The sequence below is a fragment of the Oryctolagus cuniculus genome, chromosome 16 (genome assembly GCF_964237555.1).
Source record: "Oryctolagus cuniculus chromosome 16, mOryCun1.1, whole genome shotgun sequence".
In the NCBI taxonomy this organism is placed as follows: Eukaryota; Metazoa; Chordata; class Mammalia; order Lagomorpha; family Leporidae; genus Oryctolagus; species Oryctolagus cuniculus.
Genome location: NC_091447.1, coordinates 30093055 through 30118917, shown reverse-complemented (window position 1 = coordinate 30118917; position 25863 = coordinate 30093055). Strand labels below are relative to the sequence as shown.

General features: G+C 41.2%; 1 protein-coding gene across 3 annotated transcripts in view; it reads right to left on the bottom strand.

Annotated features, from left to right (window-relative positions):
* The window catches only part of SUGCT (succinyl-CoA:glutarate-CoA transferase), an 825030-nt gene that overhangs the window by 754928 nt on the left and 44239 nt on the right, over positions 1–25863 (bottom strand). For all 3 annotated transcript variants that reach the window (XM_017344447.3, XM_051853314.2, XM_008261668.4), the window contains exon 6: positions 21288–21408. In XM_017344447.3, coding sequence (XP_017199936.2) covers positions 21288–21408 — 121 coding nt within the window. The remainder of the gene's footprint in view (positions 1–21287; positions 21409–25863) is intronic.

Here is a 25863-nt window from a genome sequence, read left to right as displayed (position 1 = left end):
GGGCTGGAATGGAAGAAGAGCCACCGGGACAGAATCCGGGACCCTGACTGGGACTAGAACCTGGTGTGCCGGCGCCACAGGCGGAGGATTAGCCTATTGAGCCGTGATGCCAGCCCACCCAACACTCTTGACATGAGCTCCCTAGACTATGGAAGCTTTTTGAATCCACAAATTCCATCAGCATTTAAACAAGGTCATAAGCAAAGTCAAAGTTCTCTCCTCCCTTGAGAGAAAAGTACATGCTTCTTTGATGACCACTTCTTTCCACTGGGGTCTCACCCACTGAGGTCCTATATTTAGGACATTTTTTTGCCACTGTGTCTTGACTTTCCATGACTAAAATGCTCTCCTGGGCTTTTCAGCAAGACCAGAATGCCTTAAGGGCTGATTCTGAGGTCAGAGTGCTACTTACAGTGATTGTCATTCTATGAGTCTGCTGTGTGGACTGCTTCCCATGTTGGAGCATTCACTCCTTTTCAATTATATCTATTATTATTACCAGGCACTTAATCCTATCCATATGATCACTTTAACACTTAAGATGGTATTTTTACCACCCAGCTTAAGGAGATTTGCGGTCCCATGGCAAGTTTTTAAACTATACCCTTAGAAGTCCGTAGGAATGTATGCAGAACTATACAACTTTATGGTTACAAACTTCATACACTTCATAATTACAATGTTAGGAACATGGTGATTCTTTCCACCGTGTTCTCCCACCCATACTACCACCCTCTTCTTCCCTCTCTTATTCCCACTCTTATTTTTTACTGAAATCTATTTTCAATTGACTTTATATACATGTTTACCTCTATGCTAAGTAAAGAGTTCAACAAATAGCATAAAAACAAAAAATTGTTCCTCAACAATCAAGACAAGTGCTGTTCAAATAATTTCTTCTCAAAGTGTCTATTTCACTTCTACAGATTGCCTTTTAGGTGCTCTAATAGTTATCACAGGTCAGAGAGAATATATGGTATTTGTCCCTTTGGGACTGGCTCATTTCACTAAGTATGATAGCTTCCATTTGCATCCATTTTGTTGCAAATGAATGGATTTCATTTTTTAACTGCTGTGCAGGATTCCATGGTATACTATCCCATAATTTATTTACCCAGTCTTCAGTTGATGGGCATTTGGGTTGATTTCATGTCTTAGCTATTATGAATTGATATTCAATAAACATGGGGATGTAGATAATTTTCATATGCTGATTTCAATTCCTTTGGGTAAATTCCCAGGAATGGGATAGCTGGGTCATATGGTAGGTCTATATTCAGATTTCTGAGGTATATCCATACTGTTTTCCACAGTGTCTTTACCAGTTTCATTCCCATCAACAGTGGATTAGGGTACCTTTTTCCCCACATCCTAACATTTGTTGTTTTGATTTCTATATGAAGTCCATTCTAACTGGGGTGAGATGAAACCTCGTTGTGGTTTTGATTTGCATTTCCCTGATAGCTAGTGATCCTGAGCATTTTTTCATGTGTCTGTTGGCCATTTGGATTTCTTCTTTTGAAAAAAAAAATGTCTGTTTAAGTTCTTTGCCTATTTCTTTTTTTTTTTAAGATTTATTTATTTATTTGAAAGAATTACACAGAGAGAGGAGAGGTAGACAGAGAGAGAGAGAGAGTGGTCTTCCATCCAATAGTTCACTCCCCAATTGGCCGCAATGGCCAGAGCTGTGCCGATCCGAAGCCAGGAGCTAGGAGCTTCTTCCAGGTCTCCCATGCGGGTGCAGGGGCCCAAGGAAGTGGCCCGTCTTCTACTGCTTTCCCAGGCCACAGCAGAGAGCTGGATCGCAAGAGGAGCAGCTGGGACTAGAACCGGTACCCATATAGGATGCCGGCGCTTCAGGCCAGGGCGTTAACCTGCTGCGCCACAGAGCCAGCCTGCCTATTTCTTAACTGGATTGTTTGTTTTGTTTTGTTGTGAAGTTTCTTGATCTCTTTATATATTCTGGTTATTAATATTTTATCAGCTGAATAGTTTGCAAATAATTTCTCCCATTCTGTCAGGGTGCCTCTTCACTTTCCTGAAGTGAAGCACCTCTTCACTTTCCTTTTCTTTTGCAGTACAGAAGCTTCTCAATTTGATGTAATCCTATTTGTTAATTTTGGCTTTGATTACCTGTGTCTCATTTCCAAGAACTCTGCCTGTGCCAATGTCTTGCAGGGTTTCTTCAATGTTCTCTAATAATTTGATAGTATCAGGTCATAGATTTAGGTCTTTAATCCATTTTGAATGGATTTTCCTGTAAGGTTGTTAAGTAAGGGTCTTGTTTCATACTTCTGCATGTGGAAATCCAGTTTTCCCAACACCATTTTTTGAAGAGACTGTCCTTGCTCCAGAGATTGATTTTAGCTCCTATGTCAAAGATAAGTTCGTTGTAGATGCTTGGATTTATTTCTGACATTTCTATTCTGTTCCATTGATCTATCCATCTGTTTTTGTACCAGTACCAGGCTGCTTTGTTTATAACTGTCCTGTAGTGTATCTTGAAATCTGGTACTGAGATGCATCTATCTTTGATTTTGTTGTATAAGATTGCTTTAGTTACTCAAGATCTCCTGTGTTTCCATATGAATTTCAGCATCATTTTGTCTAGATCTTAGAAGAATGTCCTTGGTATTTTATCACATTAAATCTGTAAATTGCTTTCAGAAGAATGGACATTTCGATGATAATGATTATTCCAATCCATGAACATGGAAGATGTTTCTGTTTTTCTGTATCTTTCTCTATGTCTTTCTTTAATGTTTTGTAGTTTTCATCATAGAGATCTTTGACATCCTTGGTTAAATTCATTCCCAGGTATTTGATTTTTTTTTTGTACCTATTGTGAATGAGATTGATCTTAGAAGTTCTTTCTCCCCATGACATTGTCTGTGTATACAAAGGCTGTTGATTTTTGTGTATTGATATTATATCTTGCTACTTTACCAAACTCTTCTATGAGTTTCAATAGTCTTTCTTATAAACAAATATATTCACCAATTTTTTTAAGTTTGAGATTTTTCTACTGACAAACGTTTGTGGGTTTTATGCTCCACACCAGTTCTAAAATCTGGTAATAACTCACTCCATATATTTCTGATGTTTCTGATTAAATATACTTTCAAAGAAAAGAATGAGAGCTGTAGTATTGCACTAATTCTGTCTTGAAAGGTCATCCAAAGAATGAAAAAAATCATTAGCATTCGTGAGATAAATGCTATCTCAACTTTATCTAACATTTACTGCTTTATCCTTTTAAGTATAAAATTTCTTCTTGTCTAGCATTGCTACTTTAAATTTATGAATTTATTTCCCAGACCTATTACCATAAGAGGAAACAATTCAGTTCTGATGACAGGGTGTTTGGATGGTAGCTAAGTCTTGGCATGTTTATCTAGCACAATCTGTGAAACATTCAATTTGTGGTGGTTTTTGAAATATCTACTGCTTTGACTTTAACTAACATTTTCATATTTTTCACACTTGCTGGTCTTGGTCCCCCCAAAAAGTTCTTTAAATTGTGAACTATCAAACCCTTTTATCCTAAGTTAGAGGCCAAAGGCAACATCAGCTGATTCAGGTGGGTCGAGATCTATACTTCATTTATATCACATTTCTCAGACCAATGGTGAGAAAGAGGAAGAGTTTGCCCTGTGGTCCAAGTAAATTCTACCCCTGAGAGTTGTCCATAGGATTAAGGTAACCCTAACTCTATGTACTGATGACCACAGAAAGCCTTGTATGTGGGATAGGTAGACTACAGTTTGAGGTCACTGAAAAGTCTACAAAGCTCTGTGTAATACAGAGAGCCATCAACAAAACTTCACATACACAGAAGTCTCCAACGCAGGCTACAAAACTACACCAATCAAATAATACAGCCTTTTGTATCCTTTAAATCATTTCCTCTTCCTGAGAGAGCCTTACTCTGAATGAACTACAAACAGCAGCTGCAAGATAGGAGAGATGGAACATGGGAGTAGTGAAGAAACTAGGCTATTATAACACACACACACACACACACACACACACATAGACACACACACAATTACTCCTTAGATTTCTAAGAAGGGAAGCCTAAGTTGGGAAAAAGGAAAAGTCACAAATTGGACAAAAGTCTAAAGTTTTGATATTAAATCGGACTTTTTAAACTTTAAACAAAATAACTGGGTGATAGGGGAATGTGTAGGATTTGCCTGGGATTTCACCCGTGACCAAGGCAAATGAGCCAACAGTTCAAGTTTGCAGAGGTCAGGTGGGAAAGAGGACTATCAGCTTGTAACACATCTCTTATATGTGTTTGAGTAAAAATAAATATTTAAAAATACAAAGATAATAAAAGGGGACAAAATGAAGGCATAAAGTCACTTTCTAGAATCAGTCACATCTACAGACAAGATATAATCTCAATCTTCAGTTTTAGGGACTATGTTTTGAAACCTATTTAAATGCAAAGCTTCTCTTCCCCTTCAGGATAGTGTCATTATATGTTTAAATAATAAGTTTATTAAAATGTAAATATGTCAAGTCACACTTTTGCTAGGCATAACCGACAGTGAAGTTGGACAGGTGGCCACAACATTCTGAAAATCTGGGGAAAAAATATATTTATAGCAAGAGTTTTGGATTGTTTTAATTATGCTCGCTCCTTTTAGTATCAGAAACTGTCATATCCATAATTATTATTATTCAGTGTAGGAATTAGACTTAATACCATATGAATGTCAATAGGTGAACTAACCTGGACTACAGTTTTAAGATGTTAAAAAAAATTAAATAAAACAGGGTTATTCCATTGACTGAATTCTGATTTTTTTTTAAGATTTATTTATTCATTTATTTGAAAATCAGAGTTACACAGAGAAAGAAGGAGAAGCAGAGAGAGAGGTTTTCCATCCGCTGGTTCACTCCCCAATTGCCTGCAATGGCTGGAGCTGTGCAGATTTGAAGCCAGGAGCCAGGAGCCAGGAGCCAGGAGCTTCTTCCGGGTCTCCCATGTGGATGCAGGTGCCCAAGGACTTGGGCCATCCTCTACTGCTTTCCCAGGCCATAGCAGAGAGCTGGATCTGAAGTGAAGCAGCCAGGACTTGAACCAGCACACTTACGGGATGCTGGCACTGCAGGCAGTGGCTTTATCCACTACACTACAGCGCCGGCCCCTAAATTCTGATTCTTTTCTTTCCTTCTTTCCTTCTTTATTTCTTTACTCCCTTCCTTTATTTTTTACTCATTTCATCCTCCTTCTTTCTTTTCTATCCTTCTAGTTTTTCTTTCCTCCTCTCCAAAAAATGCTATGGATTTAGATTAGGCATCTGGCAGAGTGGCTAAGATGCCACTTGGGATATGTGCATACCTTATTGGAGTATCTGAGTTAGAGTCTCAGCTCTGCTCCCAATTCCTTATATTGAGTTCCTGGCTTCGCTCTGGCCCTGCTCTGACTGTTGTAGGCATTTGGGGAGTAAACCAGCAGATGGAAGATAGCATGTGCTCACGTGTTCTTAATCTCTCTCCCTCTCACTCTCATGCTCTCTTTCTGTGTGTGTCACTTTGTATTTCAAATAAATAAAAATAAAATAAATTTTTAAATGTTAATAAAATATTTTAAAAGTTTCTAGGAATTTGTAGTGCAGGCAGACTTCAAATTATTCTATCTTTTAAAAAGATAAGAATACACACACACACGCACACACACACAAACACACAGAGAGAGACTAACTCATCCCATAAGACTCCAACTGCAGTGGTGCTTTGTTTTGTTTTGCATTCTGGTTGCCATGACATGAAAGTAGGAGGCAGTTGCCAAAAGCCTTGCCATGTCCTTTGCCACATTCTTTGCTACTGATTCTGAAACATTATGGTGGCCTTTATTAATGTAAAGAAAAGGTATCCTTACAGCTGCTCCAGGAAACATGAATTTCATTTCAGTATCCATTTTACATGTTTACAACGGGATCAACCAACCTGGAATTGAATTATACCTCTTTTAAAGATTATAATCCTGGAGCCGGCACCGTGGCTCACTTGGTTAATCCTCCGCCTGCGGCACTGGCATCCCATACAAGCGGCAGTTCTAGTCCCAGCTGCTCCTCTTCCAGTCCAGCTCTCTGCTGTGGCCCGGGAAGGCAGTGGAGGATGGCCCAAATGCTTGGGCCCCTGCACCCACAAGGGAGACCGGGAAGAAGCACCTGGCTCCTGGCTTTGGATTGGTGTAGCTCTGGCCATAGTGGCCATATGGGGGGTAAACCAACGGAAGGAAGACCTTTCTCTCTGTCTCTCTCTCACACTGTCTAACTCTATCTGGCAAAAAAAAAAAAAAAAAAAAAAAAAAAAAAAAAAAAAAAAAAAAGATTATAATCCTATCTCTCAACTGCTGAAACCTCTTCCAGCATGCCATGGCCCCCCAAAACCTCTTTGGTGTCATCTCAAGCATTCTGCTCTCAGTTTCTGGTACTCCAGAAGCACAGGCTTCCTTTAAGGACCTTATACATATCTAGATCTTTCCTACCTCAGGGTCTTTGCATAAGGTGATCACTCTGAATTGCTCCTCCCCTTGCTCTTTACACAACTGGCCCTTTTTCATCCTTTAGTCTGTTAAATGTTACCTCCCCACTAATGCCATCCCATGGACAGCATGTATCGCCTACTCTCTTAATCTCCACCTCAGTATTCTGTTAGATTCATAACAGCACAATTTCTTAATATATACCATTTATATCTTTAACTTGTTTATAGGATGTCTCTAACACTAGGCTGGAAGCTCCTTAAAGGCAGAAAACATATCTTTATCATTTTTCCCTGAGTATTCAGCATAGCCAGGACCATACAGAAGCTTAAGAAATATGTGTGGGGCCAGCACTGTGGCATAGCAGGTAAAGCTGCCACCTGAAGTGCCAGCATCCCATATGGGCTCTGGTGTAAGTTTCAGCTCTCCACTTCTTTTTTTTTTAATTTATTTTTTATTTAGTAAATAAAAATTTCCAAAGTACAGTTAATGGATTACAATGGCTTCCCGCCCCCCATAATTTCCCTCCCACTCACACCCCTCGCATCTCCCGCTCCCTATCCCATTCCATTCACATCAAGCTTCATTTTCAATTATCTTTACATACAGAAGATCGATTTAGTATATATTAAGTAAAGATTTCATCAGTTTGCACCCACACAGAAACACCAAGTGTAAAATACTGTTTCAGTACTAGTTATAGCATTACTTCGCAATGGACAACACACTAAGGACAGATCCCACATGAGAAGTAAGTACACAGTGACTCCTGTTGTTGACTTAACAATTTGACACTTTTGTTTATGGCGTCAGTAATCTCCCTAGGCTCTAGTCATGAGTTGCCAAGGCTAAGGAAGCCTTTTGAGTTCGCCGACTTCAATCTTATTCCAACAGGGTCATAGTCAAAGTGGAAGTTCTCTCCTCCCTTCAGAGAAAGGTACCTCCTTCTTTGACGGCCCCGTTCTTTCCACTGCGATCTCACTCGCAGAGATTTTTTTTTTTTTTTTGACAGGCAGAGTGGACAGTGAGAGAGAGAGAGACAGAGAGAAAGGTCTTCCTTTTGCTGTTGGTTCACCCTCCAATGGCCGCCATGGCCGGCGCACTGCAGCCAGAGCATCACGCTGATCCAAAGCCAGGAGCCAGGTGCTTCTCCTGGTCTCCCATGCGGGTGCAGGGCCCAAGCACTTGGGCCATCCTCCACTGCCTTCCCAGGCCATAGCCGATTGCTGGCCTGGAAGAGGGGCAACCAGGACAGAATCCAGCGCCCCGACCAGAACTAGAACCTGGTGTGCCAGCGCCGCAAGGCGGAGGATTAGCCTGTTGAGCCACGGCGCCGGCTTCGCAGAGATCTTTCATTTAGGTCTTCTTCTTTTTTTTTTTTCCAGGGTGTCTTGGCTTTCCACGCCTAAAATACTCTCCTGGGCTCTTCAGCAAGATCCAAATGCCTTCAGGGCTGATTCTGAGGCCAGAGTGCTATTTAAGACATCTGCCATTCTACGAGTCTGCTGCGTATCCCGCTTCCCATGATGGATCGTTCTCTCCCTTTTTGATTCTATCAGTTAGTATTAGCAGACACTAGTCTTGTTTGTGTGATCCCTTTGACTCTTAGACCTATCAGTGTGATCAATTGTGAACTGAAATTGATCACTTGGACTAGTGAGATGGCATTGGTACATGCCACCTTGATGGGATTGTATTGGGATCCCCTGGCATGATTCTAAATCCACCATTTAGGGCAAGTCCGATTGAGCATGTCCCAAATTGTACATCTCCTCCCTCTCTTATTCCCACTCTTATATTTAACAGGGATCACTTTTCAGTTAAAATTGAAACACCTAAGAATAATTGTGTGTTAATTACAGAGTTCAACCAATAATACTAGAACAAAACAAAGAAAAAATACTAAAATGGATAAAGTATTACATTGTACATCAACCGTCAGGACAAGAGCTGATCAAGTCACTGTTTCTCACAGTACCCATTTCACTTCAAAAGGTTTCCCCTTTGGTGCTCAGTTAGTTGTCACCGATCAGGGAGAACATATGATATTTGTCCCTTTGGGACTAGCTTAATTCACTCAGCATAATGTTTTCCAGATTCTTCCATCTTGTTGCAAATGACCGGATTTCATTGTTTTTGACTGCTGTACAGTATTCTATAGAGTACATGTCCCATAATTTCTTTATCCAGTCTACTGTTGAAGGGCATTTGGGTTGGTTCCAGGTCTTAGCTATTGTGAATTGAGCTGCAATAAACATTAATGTGCAGACCGCTTTTTTGTTTGCCAATTTCATTTCCTTCGGGTAAATTCCAAGGAGTGGGATGGCTGGGTTGAATGATAGGGTTATCTTCAGGTTTCTGAGGAATCTTCAGACTGACTTCCATAGTGGCTTAACCAGTTTGCATTCCCACCAACAGTGGGTTAGTGTCCCTTTTCCCCCACATCCTCTCCAGCATCTGTTGTTGGTAGATTTCTGTATGTGAGCCATTCTAACCGGGGTGAGGTGAAACCTCATTGTGGTTTTGATTTGCATTTCCCTGATTGCTAGTGATCTTGAACATTTTTTCATGTGTCTGTTGGCCATTTTGATTTCCTCTTTTGAAAAATGTCTGTTGAGGTCCTTGGCCCATCTCTTAAGTAGGTTGTTTGTTTTGATGTTGTGGAGTTTCTTGATTTCTTTGTAGATTCTGGTTATCAACCCTTTATCTGTTGCGTAGTTTGCAAATATTTTTTCCCATTCTGTCAGTTGCCTATTCACTCTCCTGATTGTTTCTTTTGCAGTACAGAAACTTCTCAATTTGATGCAATCCCAAATGTTAATTTTGGCTTTGACTGCCTGTGCTTCTGTGGTCTTTTCAAAGAAGTCTTTGCCGGTACCTATATCTTGCAGGTTTTTCCAATGCTCTCTAATAATTTGATGGTGTCAGGTCATAGATTTAAATCTTTAATCCATGTTGAGTGGATTTTTGTGTAAGGTGAAAGGTAGGAGTCTTGCTTCATGATTCTGCACATGGAAATCCAATTTTCCCAACACCATTTATTGAATAGACTGTCCTTACTCCAGGGCTTGGTTTTAGATCCTTGATCAAATATAAGTTGGCTGTAGATGTTTGGATTGATTTCTGGTGTTTCTATTCTGTTCCATCGGTCTATCCATCTGTTTCTGTACCAGTACCATGCTGTTTTGATAACAACTGCCCTGTAATATGTCCTGAAATCTGGTATTGTGATGCCTCCGGCTTTGTTTTTGTTGCACAAGATTTCAGCTCTCCACTTCTAACTCAGCTCCCTGCTAATGGGCCTGAGAAAGTCCTTGGGCCCCTGCACCCAAGTGGGAGATCCAGAAAAAGCTCCTGGCTCCTGGCTTTAGCCTGGCCCAGCGAGCCATTGCAGCTATTTGGGGAATGAAACAGCAGATGGAAGATTGTCTGTTTCTCTCTAATTCTACCTTTTGAATAAATAAATAAGTCTTTTAAAAATAAAAGAAAGAAATATCTGTTTGGAGGCTTAGAGAGGATGAAGGAAATGAAGGAAGGCAATAGGAAAAGAATTATTTGAACATATCTGAATCTTTTCTTGTTTTATCAATCATAAAATACAGAATAACAAATATTCATGTACCAGCCAGTCAGTTAATTTTTGGAATATAATTAAGTTCTATCAATCCCTTCCATGCATAATATCCCTCCCTCCCCACTCCTCAAGGGTAACCACTCCATGGAATTTTATATTTTTCATGATCATATATGTCTTTATATTTTAAACACAAATAATCACATCAATAAAAATACATATAATATTTTATATGATTTTAAGTCTGTATAAATGGTGTCTTTCTGTACATCACCTTTTCTAATTTGCTTTCTTTAACTTTCAGCCTTCAACAGTTCAGGAAACTTTCCATGTCTATAGGTATGATCCCTAGAAGTAAAACTGTAGCTCAATCATAGAGTGGGCTCACGTACAACCTCACAAAGGTTTGCCAAATGGCTATCTAGTGTGGTTATTCCAATTTATAGCCGAACCAGCAATGTACAAATGTTCCCTTGTTTCACTCACACTTGGTATTGTCAGACTTTTAAATGTCATCTCATGGGTGTTTTTGCTTCAATTTGCATTTGTCTAAAGATTACTTGAGAATAAATTATTTACTGCCCATTAAGGTTTCTTTTTTTGAAGCTTGTTTATTTTTTTTAACTTTTGTAGGTTAAAAAGTTTTAACTTTTACAGGTAGGGTTTAAATCCATCTCAAACAGGTTTTTAGCATATGGAATAAACTAGAGGCTTGATTTTATTTTTCTTCATAAGGATAATTAATTGTTCTATCATCATGTTCTGTATAATCCATCCTTTGATTATCTGTTGTACAAGCCATAAAAATATATTTATACAATATGACAGTTCATTTCTGGGCTCTCTATTCTGTTACATGTCTATTTCTATATCCTTGTGTCAATATCACACCATCTTTATTACTGTTGCATAAGTTTTTTTTAGCTAACAGGTAAAATCCAGCTATCATGTTCTTCCTTAAAATTGTCTTGACCGTGTTTGTCCCTGTGTTCTAACATATGATATTCCTTTGCTTCATAAGTAGAGCTATCAGGCTTTTTCTATTTAGAACTAAAGTATGGGTTGAACTCTTTAGAATATTCTCTCGGCCGGCGCCGCGGCTCACTAGGCTAATCCTCCGCCTGTGAAGCCGTCACACCATGTTCTAGTCCCGGTCGGGGCGGCGGATTCTGTCCCAGTTGCCCCTCTTCCAGACCAGCTCTCTGCTGTGGCCAGGGAGTGCAGTGGAGGATGGCCCAAGTGCTTGGGCCCTGCACCCCATGGGAGACCAGGAGAAGCACCTGGCTCCTGCCATCAGATCAGTGCGGTGCGCCGGCCACAGCGCGTCAGCCGCGGTGGCCATTGGAGGGTGAACCAACGACAAAGGAAGACCTTTCTCTCTGTCTCTCTCTCTCTCTCACTGTCCACTCTGCCTGTCAAAAAAAAAAAAAAAAAAAAAAGAATATTCTCTCTAAATTGAGTCCCAAAGTCCCTCAAGAGGCCTGTCCCCAAGTGGAACCTGCATTTTCTCCACACTAGGACAGTGATTAAGGAAATGCCTTGAGGAATTAAATTTAAAAAATCTTTCCAAGAAAAAGAGAAAAAAAGAAACCCAGAAATTTTCTTGAAGGCCATACACAATGTTCCCCCCAAAAATGTAATGTTTATCCTTTCAGCAGGAAAGACTACTAAAGTTAATAAGAAGAAAAGAAATATTTTTAAATGTGGTAAAGAAGATTTTTGCCACTAAATGTTTACAATTAATAACATGCCCAGATGACATAAAGAAAAGGATTCCATCTTAAAATTAAATTGTTAGGGGAAGTACTATCATACTTCTAAAAGTATACATAGATACAGAGTGGTCACTTCGAGAAAAAGCAAAGCATTCTTGAAAAACATAAATGTGTCCCTCTACCCAGGAATACACAGGAAATACTACTGTCTTCTCGAAGAGTAATTCTTAGTGAATTATAGCTTTTTCAACACTGCCCCCTAACGTACATATTCAGCTTCCTCTGCAAGGATAAGAGGACTGTGCTAATAAAAGTAATCAGGTCCTTCCTCCACTGGGGTCAGTTTAACATTTTTGTCCTACAGACCACATTTCATAGACTGCAGCAATTCCAACCACAATAACTGTCAGAGTGCATTACAGTAAACCTCCTAACCATTCTAAGATTACTCTCATCAGTAATGAGGCCAACATGAGAGTGGAACACACTATTTAGGCTAGGACAGCACTGACAAGAGAGTTATAGCACTGGGAAACATCAGGAAAGTCTAGAATCCCAATCATAACATATGCAACAATGTTAGACTGATACAATCAGTGTTATTAAATTATAAAAGATTATGAACAATACCAAGCTTCAAAAAAAAATGAACCTTGCTTATAAAACACACAAGTTCATGACTCAGAAATGACTTTTTTTTTTTTTTTTTGACAGGCAGAGTGGATAGTGAGAGAGAGACAGAGAGAAAGGTCTTCCTTTTGCCATTGGTTCACCCTCCAATGGCCGCCACGGCCGGCGCACTGCAGCCGGCGCACCGTGCTGATCCGAAGGCAGGAGCCAGGTGCTTCTCCTGGTCTCCCATGGGATGCAGGGCCCAAGCACTTGGGCCATCCTCCACTGCCTTCTCTGGCCACAGCAGAGAGCTGACCTGGAAGAGGGGCAACCGGGACTAGAACCTGGTGTGCCGGCGCCGCTAGGTGGAGGATTAGCCTATTGAGCCGCGGTGCCAACCAGAAGTGACTTTTGCTTCCAAAACAATCTGTTGAAATTTAGATTCCCTGATTAGTAAATTTCTTCATGACTTCCACCATTGAAAATGGTGAAATAAGTGAAAGAGAATGGCAGATATAATTCTGAAGTAGAGTTGTTCAGTGTCTCATAATCACAAAATCCATGTCATTATTTAATAGCAGCATATCTAGGTCTGGAAAGCATTGAGTTACTCAATATTCAGTCAAAAAAGTTTGAGTTTTAAACCTACCTGCTATTAAATAACTGTGTGGCTTTAGGTTCCTTAGCTATTATGGATCTGTTTCCTTATTAGGAAATAAAGAACAAACTGTATAGATGTGATTCTAATGACTGTCAGGAGATAGGGATAGAAGGAATTAAAAATTAAGAAGTGCTTTTTCAGACTACACATGCCTCTACCCATCACTCCCTTATTCTCCCATCTCTATCACTGAAAAGCTTTATGATATACTCATTCTCTCCTTGGCTGCAAACTGCTACATTACTGAATCTTTCTCTGAGGCCTTTGACACATTAAAATTTTAATACAGGGGTGGGCAATAAGCCTAGCAGTCAAGATGCCCACATGGAATAACAGAATTCTTGGGATAAATATCCAGCTCCAAACTCCTGCTTCCTGGAAGTTAGTGGTCATGGGAGGCAGCAGTAATGGATCAAGTAATTGTGCTCCTGTCACCATCATGAGAGACTTGGATTGCGTTCCCAGCTTCCAGCTTCAGCCCCAGCCCAATCATTGCACACATGTGAACAAACAGATGAAAGCATGTTCTTTCTCTCTCTCTCTCGCTCTCGCTCTTGCCCTCACTCTCACTCTAGCTCTCAAATAAATAATTTTTTAAATTAATACAGAAATGTTAAGAAAATATATTGGGCCTGACACTGTGGCATAGTGGGTAAAGCCACCACCTGCAATGCTGGGATCCCATATGAACACCAGTTTGAGTCCCGGCTCTCTGTTATGGCCCAGGAAAACAGTAAAAGATGGCACAAGTCCTTGGTCCCCTGCACCCACGTGAGAGACCCAGAAGAAGCTCCTGGCTTCAGATCTGCACAGCTCCAGCTGTTGCAGCCAACTGGGGAGTGAACCAGCAGTTAGAAGACCTCTCTCTCTCTGCCTCTCCTTCTCTCTGAGTAACTCTGATTTTCAAATAAATAAATAACTCTTTAAAAAAAAAAAGAAAAGAAAACATATAGATCCTCTACCAATCATAAGTGAAGGCTTAGGAGAACATCTAACTCTAATCACAGTTATAATTGTGAAATTATAATTATGAATTATATAGTGCTATAAACGTGAAACTTTGGGAAGTGTGAGGCTTCTCAAATGATTTCACATCTCATTTAGCAGGATGATGTGATAAAAATATGACAAAAATCTTCACCCTTCTCAGAACACATGCCCTTTGCCATGTGACTTTGTAGCTCCTCCCACTAGAGTAGAGAACATTTCACCACCCATATGATTTGTTTTCACCAAAGAAATGTTAGCAGATGTGATGTAAGCAGAGATTTTAAATGTGTTTGTCAGGGGTGAGCAATTGTCACACTGAGTTAAGCCAACATTTGGGATGCCTGCATCCCATATCAGAGTGCCAATTCAAGTGCCAGCTACTCCACTTTCCATCCAGCTTCCTGTTAATGTACCCTGGGAGGCAGCAAATGATGGCTCAAGTGCTTGGGTCTGTGCCACCAATGTATGAGACCTGGATGGAGTTCTAGGCTCCTAGCTTCAGTTTGGCCCAGCCCCGGCTATTATTGTCATTTGAGGAATAAATCAATAGATGAATAGATGAAAGATCTCTCTCTCTCTCTCTCTCTCTCTCTCTCTCTCTCTCTTTCTCTATGATTTTCAAGTTCCGGGCTGGGGAACTGTTTTTCTACAAAGGACCATTTGGATATTTATAACCTCATTCATGAGCCACACAAAATTATCAACTTTAAAGATATCCAGCTATAGATTTATTGGATTTTGAGTTCCTGCCTGTGCTCACCTTGGCCAGGGCCAAACAAAACAATTTTGTAGGAATATACAGCACGCAGGCTAAACATTCCCACAACTAAAGTAGATGAAAATAAATAAAGAACCATTTTTAAATTTAAAAAAATGATCTTATGGAATTGGACTTGTTCTGTTGCACTCCCACCTTTCATTATAAGAACATGTACTTGGTAGGCACTAGTCCAAAGAGAGTAAGAATTGCAGAGCAGACAAACTCACAACTTGGAGTCAAACCTAATCTGCCTGTAACAGCCGAATCTTGGCTCACCACAGTCATGAGGAAAAGAAATAGTTTCTGTCATGTAAGATTTTCATTTTATTAGTTAAACAATATTTTCACAGTAGCAAAGTAACTCAGAAGATAATAATTTATCTGTATTAATATTTTAGTTCTCTATATCTCCATTGGATTGCAAGATTCTAAGTAAAAGGGACCAGCACTGTGGCATAGCAGGTAAAGCTGCCGCCTGCAGTGCCGGCATCCCATAGGGATGCCGGTTCAAGACCTGGCTGCTCCACTTCTGATCCAGCTCTCTGCTATGGCCTGGGAAAGCAGCAGAAGATGGCCCAGATCCTTGGGCCCCCGTACCCACTTGGGAGACCCAGAGGAAGCTCCTGGCTCCTGGCTTTGGATCAGCACAGCCCAGCCATTGTGGCCATCTGGGGAGTGAACCAGCAGGTGGAAGATCTCTTTCTCTCTCTCCCCCTCCTCCTCTCTCTCCCCCCCTCTGCCTCTCGCTGTACAACTTTGACTTTCAAATACATAAATAAATCTTTAAAAAAATGATTCTAAGTAAAGATCTCTCCCTCCGTTGCACATAGAAATACTAATACAGACACAAAATGGAAACATGAATTACAGTTATCTAATATAGTACATCTAAAAAAAGTCAAATCTAGTGGCAAACAGTCATCTACCATATACAGTACCTTTCTCTCAACCTGATTCAGCACAAAAGCTAATGATCACTCTGGCTGTTCATCTTATCTAAACTGATAATGGCTGCAGAGCAGACATTTGACATAGAATCAAGATGCCACTTGGGATGTTCACATCACGTATCAGGATGCCGAGATTTGAGTCCCACCTGTGCTTCCAATTCCAACTTCCTGCCAATGGGCACCCTGGGAAGAAGCCAGAGTTGGCTCAAGTATTTGAATATCTGCTAAACATGGGAGACCAGGATTGAGTTCCTGGCTCCTGGCTTCAGCCTGACCCAAGCCTCACTGTTGGGAGCATTTGGGGAGTGAACCAGCAGATGGAAAATCTCCATATGTTTGTCTCTGTCTCTCTCTGTCTCTCTCCCATTCTCTTTCTCCATCTCTCTCTCTCCCTCTCTCTCTCTCTCCATGTGTGTGTGTCTGCCTTTCAAACAAATAAATAATAAAAGAATAACAATCAACCAAATATTGCAGTTATACCTTACTTTATGATACCATCACATAAACAATAACATGATGAAAAGCAAAGTATTCAATTTACTTGAATATACAGAAACAGTATTTTATGAATAAATATTTTTAAAAGATTTTTTGTCACTTCTTATAGTAAATAAATATTTTCAGATATATATTTGAAGATAAACATTCTGAAATATAAAAAGGAAAGTTTTTCTTTAGCTCCTTTTTAAATCTTTTAAATGCACTATTTCCTTCGTACCTTAGGAAAAGATCTACAGCACTCATACATTTGTGACAATAACTGAAAATTTACTTCAGTAAATTCTTTTTACTCTTTTTTACTCTTTTTGTACCTTAAAACAACAACTGCTGTATGCTGCTATGCATAAACTACAGAAGACATAACAGATAAGGCCAACTCTGTACTAACCCCAGGCTATCCTCTGATGTTTCTTTGGAAAATATAAACTTATTTATGATTTCCCCTGTCCTGAAAAGTGGCACGCAGAGAAAATGGTAGTATTAAAACTCTTTAGTCAATTTCTGATTATGTATTGATTCATTCAAGAAATTGCTGCTGAGCCCTGAGAACAACAGTCTGCAAGAGAAGTAGGGGAAACATGGAAGAAAGAGGCAAATGTAAGATGTGATAGAGAACTCCCACTGGATTTCAGGGATCAAGAAAGTCTGCCCAGAAGAAACGATATCCAAACTGGAATCTAAAGGACAGCAAGAGAGTAACCAGATGTGGTAGGGGAACAGAGTTCCAAGCAATGAGAACATCTTGTGGTAAAAACTCTTAAACAAGAGAAGGCATAACAAATTTAAGAAATACAAGTAACAGATCTTTACACACCTTATACCTTTCTGTTTAAGCTGCCTGTGATTTTAAGTTTAAACTGTCAAAGAAAATAAGCGATTTCTGCTTTGGCTTCCAGAAGGTTCTCCTATAACCTCATTGACAATTTCTCCTATGTCGCTCCCCCTCTTCGTGGAGGAGCAACACAGGACCCTGCGCTGTTCTTTCTGTCTGCTCGGCCCTCCCCGGGTTTGCTGCTGGTTCTTCCCGGGTTGGCTACTATCCCTTCCACCTCCGTGGAAGGGCAGTTCCCCCTGGCCACATTCCCCACTTCCGCAGGGGAGCGGCACACCGCCGGCCGGCTCTCTGGGGGCTGCACAGGCGTTCCTTCAGCTAGATGTTCCCCTTAGATGTTCCCCATAGATGTTCCCGGTGCATGCCGTCTCTCTCCTCCTTTATAGTCCTCCTCCGCCAATCCCAACTCGGCTGCCCACACGCCAAGTACGCTGCTCTCCAATCAGGAGCAGGTCCTACAGTTTATTGGTTGAACTGGAGGCAGCTGTGCGGAAGCTGTTTACTTCTCTCCCAGCGCCATATTGTGGGAGAGCAGATGCATAGAATAAGTCTTAATTCCAGTAACTTAGTCTAGTCCGAGCTGCTCCCCACAGAGGAGAGCAGATGCATAGAACAAGTCCTAATTCCAGTAACTTAGTCTAGTCCGAGCTGCTCCCCACACTCCTAAGTCTTCACAATGTCCTTGCCAACTTCCAAGCATCTCATCAAGAGAGGGCAGCAGGCTCAGCCACTTAGACTCTTTTTTCTAGCTACACTCACACTCAAAAGGACTTCATCCAGGCTTCAGAAATGCTCATAACTGTGACATTTTACACCTCCTCTGAACTTTTTACTTTCAGTTCCAATCCCTTACTCTGTTTCCTCTTCATTATTTAAGCAAGATACATTCAAAATCTAACTCTAGACATTTTCCTCATCAAAACTTCTGTCTAGTCCTGTTCATCTTAGTAAACAGTAATTCCATTCTTCTAATTGCTCAGGCTAAAACCTTAATATCATCCTTAATTTCACTTTTTATCTTATTATTATATAGGAGGACACTTCAAAAACTTCATGGAAACCCAGAATTAAAAGATAACTTTATTTTGGTACAAGCAATTTTTGAAATCCATTTATAGTTTATTCATAGTATGTATTTTCTATGAACTTTTTGAAGATCCTTTTTATGCATGTATTTCAAAAAATTCTGCACCAAAGTAACCTTATCTTTTAATTCCATTTATCCACAAACTTTTTGAAGCTCCTTGTGTAATAAATCTGAAAATCCTATCCACTTTATCTTGAAAATACATTCAGAATCCTATTATTCTTCTATTGCACGTACTCTTGCACCTTAATTCAAGCCACCATCACATCTAGCCTAGAATGTTTCCATTGCTTCATAACTGTTTTTATGCTTCTACCTTTGTCCTCTACTATCAATACTGAACACAGTAGCTACAGAGATCCTTTCAAAAGTACATCAGATCAGGGCCAGCATTGTGGTATAGCAGGTAAAGCTGCCTCCTACAATGCTGGCATCCAATATGGATACCAGTTCATGCTCTGACTGCTCCACTTTCAATCCAACTCCCTGCTAACGGTCTGGAAAAAAAAAAAAAGGAATATAACCCAAATTCTTGGGCCCCTGCCACCCACGTGGGAGTTCCAGATGAAACTCCTGGCTTCAGCCTGGCTCAGCCCTGGTTACTGTGGTTATCTAGGAAGAGAACCAGCAAAAGGAAGATCTCTGTGTGTCTGTGTGTCTGTGTGTGCATGTGTTTTACTCTATCTCTCTCTGTGTGTGTAATACATACTTTCAAATAAATAAAGAAATACATCAGATTGGGGCCAGCGCTGTGGCATAGCAGGTAGAGCTGATGCCTGCAGTGCCAGCATCCCATATGGGTGCCAGTCCGAGTCCTGGCTGCTCCGCTTCCTATCCAGCTCTCTGCTATGGCGTGGGAAAGCAGTAGAAGATGGCTCAAGTTCTTGAGCCCCTGTACTCAAAGAGGAGACCCAGAAGAAGCTCCTGGCTTTGGATCAGCGCAGCTCTGGCCATTGTGGCCATCTGGTGAGTGAACTAGCAGATGGAAGACCTCTCTCTCCCTCTGCCACTGCCTCTCTGTAACTCTCTGCCTTTCAAATAAATAAAATAAATATGTAAACAAAATACATCAGGGGGCGGTGCTGTGGCGTAGAAGGTTAAGCCTCTGCCTGTAGTGCCAGCATCCCATATGGACGCTGGTTCGAGTCCCAGTTGCTTCACTTTCGATCCAGCTCTCTGCTATGGCCTGGGAAAGCAGAAGAAGATGGCCCTAGTCCTTGGGCCCCCTGTATCCATGTGGGAGACCCGGAGGAAGCTCCTGGCTCGACTTCAGATCAGCGCAGCTCCAGCTGTTGTGGCCAATTGAGGAGTGAACCAGAGGATGGAAGATCTCTCTCTCTCTCTCTCTCTCTCTCTCTCTCTGCCTCTCCTTCTCTCTGTGTGTAACTCTTTCAAATAAATAATTTTTTTAAAAAAATACATCATATCATATCATTCCATTCAAACCCCTTTATTAGTTTACAACTTCATTCAAAGTAAAAGCTAAATCTCTTAAAAGTAGCTCATGGGCCTTTTACAATCTTGCTAATCAACACTGCCCTGATTTTCCTCCTATTCCATTCCCCCAGATCAACCTGCTTCAGCCAGCCTGGCATTGCTGGTCCTAAGACACACCCAGCATATTGTTGCCTCAGGCCCTTTGTACCCAGTGTTCCACTTGCCTGAAACCCACTTTGCCAATCTCTATATGGTTCACTCCTTTACATTATTCAGGCCTCTTACCAAATACCACCTTACCAATGAAGACTTCTCTTACCTAACAGTATGAAATTACTGCCCCTCAACCCATCCTACCCCCACTGCTCTCCCTTACTTTTCCTCTTTAGCCCTTATTACTACCATATTCAATTACAAAAAGAAAAGAAAAAGAGAAATGCTTATGTCCCTCACCTAGAATATAAATCTCCTAGAGAGTATAGTTGAATGTTTGATTCACTCCTGCATCCCAGAATCACAGGATGCTACCTGGAAAATCATAGACCTTCAGCAAACATTTAGTAGATGAATGAATAAAAACTGAAAATACTAAGAATTTTGGGACTGGCGCTGTGGCGTAGTGGGTAAAGCTGTCGCTTGCAGTGCTGGAATTCCATATGGGCGCCGGTTTGGGTCTCGGCTGCTCCACTTCTGATCCATCTCTGCTATAGCCTGGGAAGGCAGCAGAGGATGGCCCAAGTCCTTGGGACCCTGCACCTAAGTGGGAGACCCGGAAGAAGTTCTTGACTCCTGGCTCCTTATCTAGGGAGTGAACCAGTGGATGAAAGGCTGTCGCTCGCTCTCTCTCTCTCCCTCTCTCTAACTTTGCCTTTCAAATAAAAAATAATTAATAAATCTAAAGTTAGAAGAGGCTCAAATCCTTGGACCTCTGCACCCATGTAGGAGTCCAGGAAGAAGCTCCTGGTTCCAGATCAGCGCAGAATCCCACCATTGTGGCCAACTGAGGAGTGAACCAACAGATGGAAGACCTCCCTTCTCTCTCTCTCTCTGCCTCTCCTTCTCTCTCTGTGGAACTCTGACTTTCAAATAAATAAATTATTAAAAAAAGAAAGTACTATAAATTTTTCTGACAAAACTATTAATTTAACTGTCTTTTTTAAAGAAACACTCTTTTGTATTTTATGCTTATCCAAAATGTATGTATACTTCCCCCATCCCTTATATAAGAGGTTTACTGGCAAGGGCTGGACAACTGAAAGAATTCACAGTGCTCTTCTCCTTTCCTTGGCTTAGCACTTCAGAATATATGAAGTAATACATTGGGTTCTCTGTTACTTTAAAGCTGATTAATTTTTCATACATAATTCACCTATATATGAATTAATAACAGCATTTTATAAACGTGTAAAGCATCAATATAAAAAATTGGCAAAACCTTGAATCAGCAAACAATTCAAAGATGAATTGCAAATAGCTAATGTATTTATAAAAATGTTTATTTAGGTTAATGTTCCTTAGTAGATAAAGTTTGGAGGTCTAATTGCTTAGGGGGAAAGGAAGCTGAATCACTTCAAGAAAACCAGTACCAGCAATAAATTTTTTACAGAAATAAGAAAATACAGAAATTCTATGTCTACTCACAGAGAAGGGTAATGGGATTAAATACCTGTGATGGAACAGTAGATGATGTGAGGAGCAATCTTGTCTATAGCTTCATAACCCAGGCCCATTGCAGACAGTTTGCCAGGGACATAGTTTTCCACAAAGACATCACAAACAGCTGCAAGCTGAAGGGAGAGGTAAACATGAGTCAGACTTCTCAAGGGAAGTTAAGAAACTTTCAGCAAATCCCAAATCACAGAATTTTAATTTCAGTAAACACAATTGATGCTCACTCTATAATACTCCAGAAAGTCACAGGACAGATGAAGTAGAATTAGATAAGCATATAGATGTTTTCCTTTTTGTAAGATTTATTGATTTATTTGGAAGGCAGAGACTTACAGAGAGAGAGAGAGAGAGAGAGAGAGAGAGAGAGATGTTCAATCCTCTGATTTACTTCCCAAATGGCCAAGGGTTAGAGCTGGGCCAAGCCAAAGTCAAAAGCCTGGAATTCCTTCAGGGTCTCTCATATGGATGGCAGGGACCCAAGTACTTTTGTCATCTTTTGTTGCTTTCCCAGGAGCATTTGCAGGGAGCTGGATCAGAAGTGTAGCAACCAGGACTCAAACCAGGACTCATACCAGATACCAAACATCACACGCCACAGCTCTGGCCCCGGATGCTTCCTTTTCAGAGTTTTAAATGTATTTAATGAATCATTTTTGCTTTCTTTTTCAAACCATTAAACTATAGCACAATGAAACAGTAAGTATAAAGAAGACCCTGATCTGAGTCCCAGAGCACTGCTTTAGGAATTAGAGGAAAAAGAACCATTGTAAACCCTAATCGTCTTTTTTAAAAATTTCAGTTACTATTGCCTATCTTTTTTTCTTTGAAAAAACATCTTTGGGCCGGCGCTGTGGCTCAATTGGTTAATCCTCTGCCTGCGGCGCCAGCACCCCAGGTTCTAGTCCCAATTGGTCCTCTTCCAGTGCAGCTCTCTGCTATGGCCTGGGAGGGCAGTGGAGGATGGCCCAAGTGCTTGGGTCCCTGCACCCACATGGGAGACCGGGAGGAAGCACCCGGCTCCTGGCTTCAGATCGGCACCGCGCTGGCCGTAACGGCCATTAGGAGAGTGACTCAACGGAAGGAAGACCTTTCTTTCTGTCTCTCTCTCACTGTCTATAACTCTCTGTCTAACTCTGCCTGTCAAAAAAAAAAATCTTTAATTCTATTTTCTGCAATTTTTTGAGAGACAAACAGAGAGCTCTATCCTCTGTTTGACTCCCCAGATGTCTGCAATGTTCAGAGAAAGTCCAGGTAGTTAGGGGCTGGTAACTAAATCCAGGTCTCCCACATGAGTGGCAAGGTCACAACTACTTGAGCTGTCACCTGCTGCTTTCCAAGATCTGCATCAGCAGGGATCTGAAATCATGAGCCACAGACAGGACTCAGATCCAGTTACTTCAATATAGGATGCAGGTATCCTAACCAGCATCTTAACTGCTATGCAAAATGCATACTTCTGAATACCTTTTAAGATCCTGGCAGTGGGGGTGGAGGGGTGGGGGGGGAGGGGGAGGGGGAGGGAGAGCGAGAGGGAGAGGGAGAGGGAGAGGGAGAGGGAGAGGGAGAGAGAGAGAGAGAGAGAGAGAGAGCACTCCAATCCACTGGTTTACTCCCCAAATGTCCATAATGCCCAGGGTCAGATGAGACCAAAACTTGGAAGCCAGGAACAAAGTTCAGGTCTGCCATTTGAGTGGCTGGAATCCAATTACCTGAGCCATAACCTGCTCTCTCCCAAGGTTTGCATTAGCAAGGGGCTTGAGTCAGGAGCCAAAGGCAGATATCAAACCCAGGTACTTCAATGAGGTTCTTGGGCATCTTGATTGAGACTAAATACCTGCCCCAGGGTCTTTTTAAAAATCAAAGCAGGTGATTCAGGATGGCAGAATAGGAAGGGAGCTTACTGCTCTAGCACAGGGGAAGATAGTTAAAAAAAAAAAAAAGTGAGAGAGTGCAATCTCAAGGAAGAGTTAGGGAGGAAATTGTAGTGAAAACTCCACACCAGTTAGAGGGATGCTGTGGATTTATGTGGAGGGTGTGGACACACAGCACAAACATGGACACTACATAGGACCCCAGCACCCAAGAGCCTCAGCACCAGATTTAGAGAATGAGGTAAGACCAGCCTGCAGCAGCCTAAGCCACTGGCAATAAAGCTGCAGGGAAAGCCTAGCTTAAGTCCAGCTTGGAGCCCTGTGGAGAACCACGTATCTAACAACCAGAGGAAAAAAAGGGGGGGGCACATTTCTCTCTCCCAATCACCCAACAATGGCATCCTGTAAGTAGCTGAGAGAGGGCAGGCACCATTTTGGACATATGTAACATCAGTGCCATCTTTGGTGGGCACACCCAGCAACCAGCTGAGAGGAGATGAGAGGAGACACTTGAGCCTGGCTGGAAGAACTGACAGGGGCTGGGAGACCCTAGTCTCCCAGTAGTACTGTGAGGAGTCCCCAACCTCTGAGCACATCACAGGCTCTGTGGCTTAGGCTAACTTGGCAAAGTACCCTCAGGCAGCTACCTCTGGGAGCATCTCTGCCTCTCTGTGGATGGGACAGATTGTCAGGGGAGTCGATCCTTGGCATCCCATGACTGTGGGAGACTTGTGTGCTGGGACTGTGGAAACACTGGTTGTATAGGAGGGTTCAGGATGTGGCTCCTCATGCTCAGAGCTCCCTGATTGCCTGGAGAGGGTCACTGCTGCAGGATCAGTGCTCACACTGAGGACTGCACAGATCTTCTGTGTGATTGATTCTTGTGGCAGCGCAGATGAATATTACACCCACTGGGGCTAGCGCTCAGGTATTGGTCACCTTGTAGGAGAGCAGGTGAGTGTGAGATAATGCCAACAGAGCTGATCAAACCCTCCCATCTAATAAGAAAAACAGAGATTTACCAGACCCAACTTGGGTGCCAATCTGGACACTCCTCTCACCCTGGAACACTGAACAGAGCTCCCTGGCCACAACCAACACACACCTCTGGGTATTCACTGAAAGAGCAGACACTCCATTAAGCCACAGAGGTATAGTCCAAAGATAAAAGCTATTACAGGGGGGAAAAAAGTATCTCCACAAATGCCTAAAAATAAATGCAGAAATTCAAGAAATAAGAATAAGGAATACAACATGACATCCCTAAAGAAACACAACAACACTTCAATACTAGAACATGAAGATGAAGAGATTGATTAAGTGCCAAAAATGGAATTCAAAAAATTGTGGGATTAGTCAGAAGTAATCAGAAATAAATCCACAAATTAAAGAAATCCATATATGACACGAATGAAAATTTTTCCCATGAAATTGAAGTGAAGAATTCAATAAATCAAATAAAAATGCAATGGAAAGCCTTAAACAGACTCTTTGAACCAGAAGAAAGAATATCCAAGTTAGAAGAGAAACTTCTAGAAATTTAACGATCAGACCGGAAAAAAAATAATAATAAATAAGAAAAAATAATATTGGCAACTTATGAGATACTATCAAACAATCAAACCTATGGGTCATAGGAGTTCCTGAAGGTATGGAAAAAGAGAATGGATTAGAAGGTCTTTTGAATGAAATAATTACAGGAAACTTCACAATTTGGATAAAGAAAGGGATGTCCAAGTACAGGAAGCACACAGAACTCCCAATAAACATGACCAGAAAAGATATTCACCACAACACATTGTAGGCAAACTCTCCACAGAAAAACATAAAGAAAAGATTCTGAAATGGGCCTGAGAGAAATGGAAGATTACTTTCAGAGGAGCTCCAATTAGACTCACAGGAGACTTCTCATCAGGAACCACACAGGCTAGAAGAAGATGACAAGATATATTCTAAATCTTAACAGAAAAAAACTGTCAACCCAGAATACTGCACCCTACAAAGCTCTAATTTATGAATGAAAGTAAAATAAAGACTTTCCATAACAGAAATTGAAATAATTTGTCACCACATATCCAGCCTTGCAAAAGATGCTTAAGGATGTGCTACACACAGAAACACAGAAACATCTTCACTATCAAAGAACATGAAGGCAGAAATTCTCCCAGTAAAAGTACAAAGCTGTGGCATAGTAGGTAAAACCTCCGCCTGCATTGCCAGCTTCCCATATGGGCGCCAGTTCAAGTTCCTGCTGCTTCACTTCTGATCTAGCTCTCTGCCATGGCCTGGAAAAACAGTGGAGGATTGCCCAAGTCCTTGGGCCCCTGCACCCACGTGGCAGACCCAGAAGAAGCTCCTGGCTCCTGGCTTCGGATCAGTGCAGCTCCAGCCATTGGGCCATTTGGGGAGTGAACCAGCAGATGGAAGACCTCTCTCTCTCTCTCACTTTCTCTCTCTCTCTCTCTCTTGCTCTCACTCTCTCTCTCTACCTCTGTGTACTCTGCCTTTCAAATAAGTAATTAAATCTTTTTTTAAAAAAAAAAGTACAAAGAAAATCAAAAGTAAATAATAGCAATATTTATTGAAAAATGGTAGGGCAAAGTCATTACTTATCAATAGTCCCTTTGAATGTAACTGGCCTCAACTCTCCAGTTAAAAGATATAGACTGGCTGAATGGATTAAAAAACAAAATCTATCTA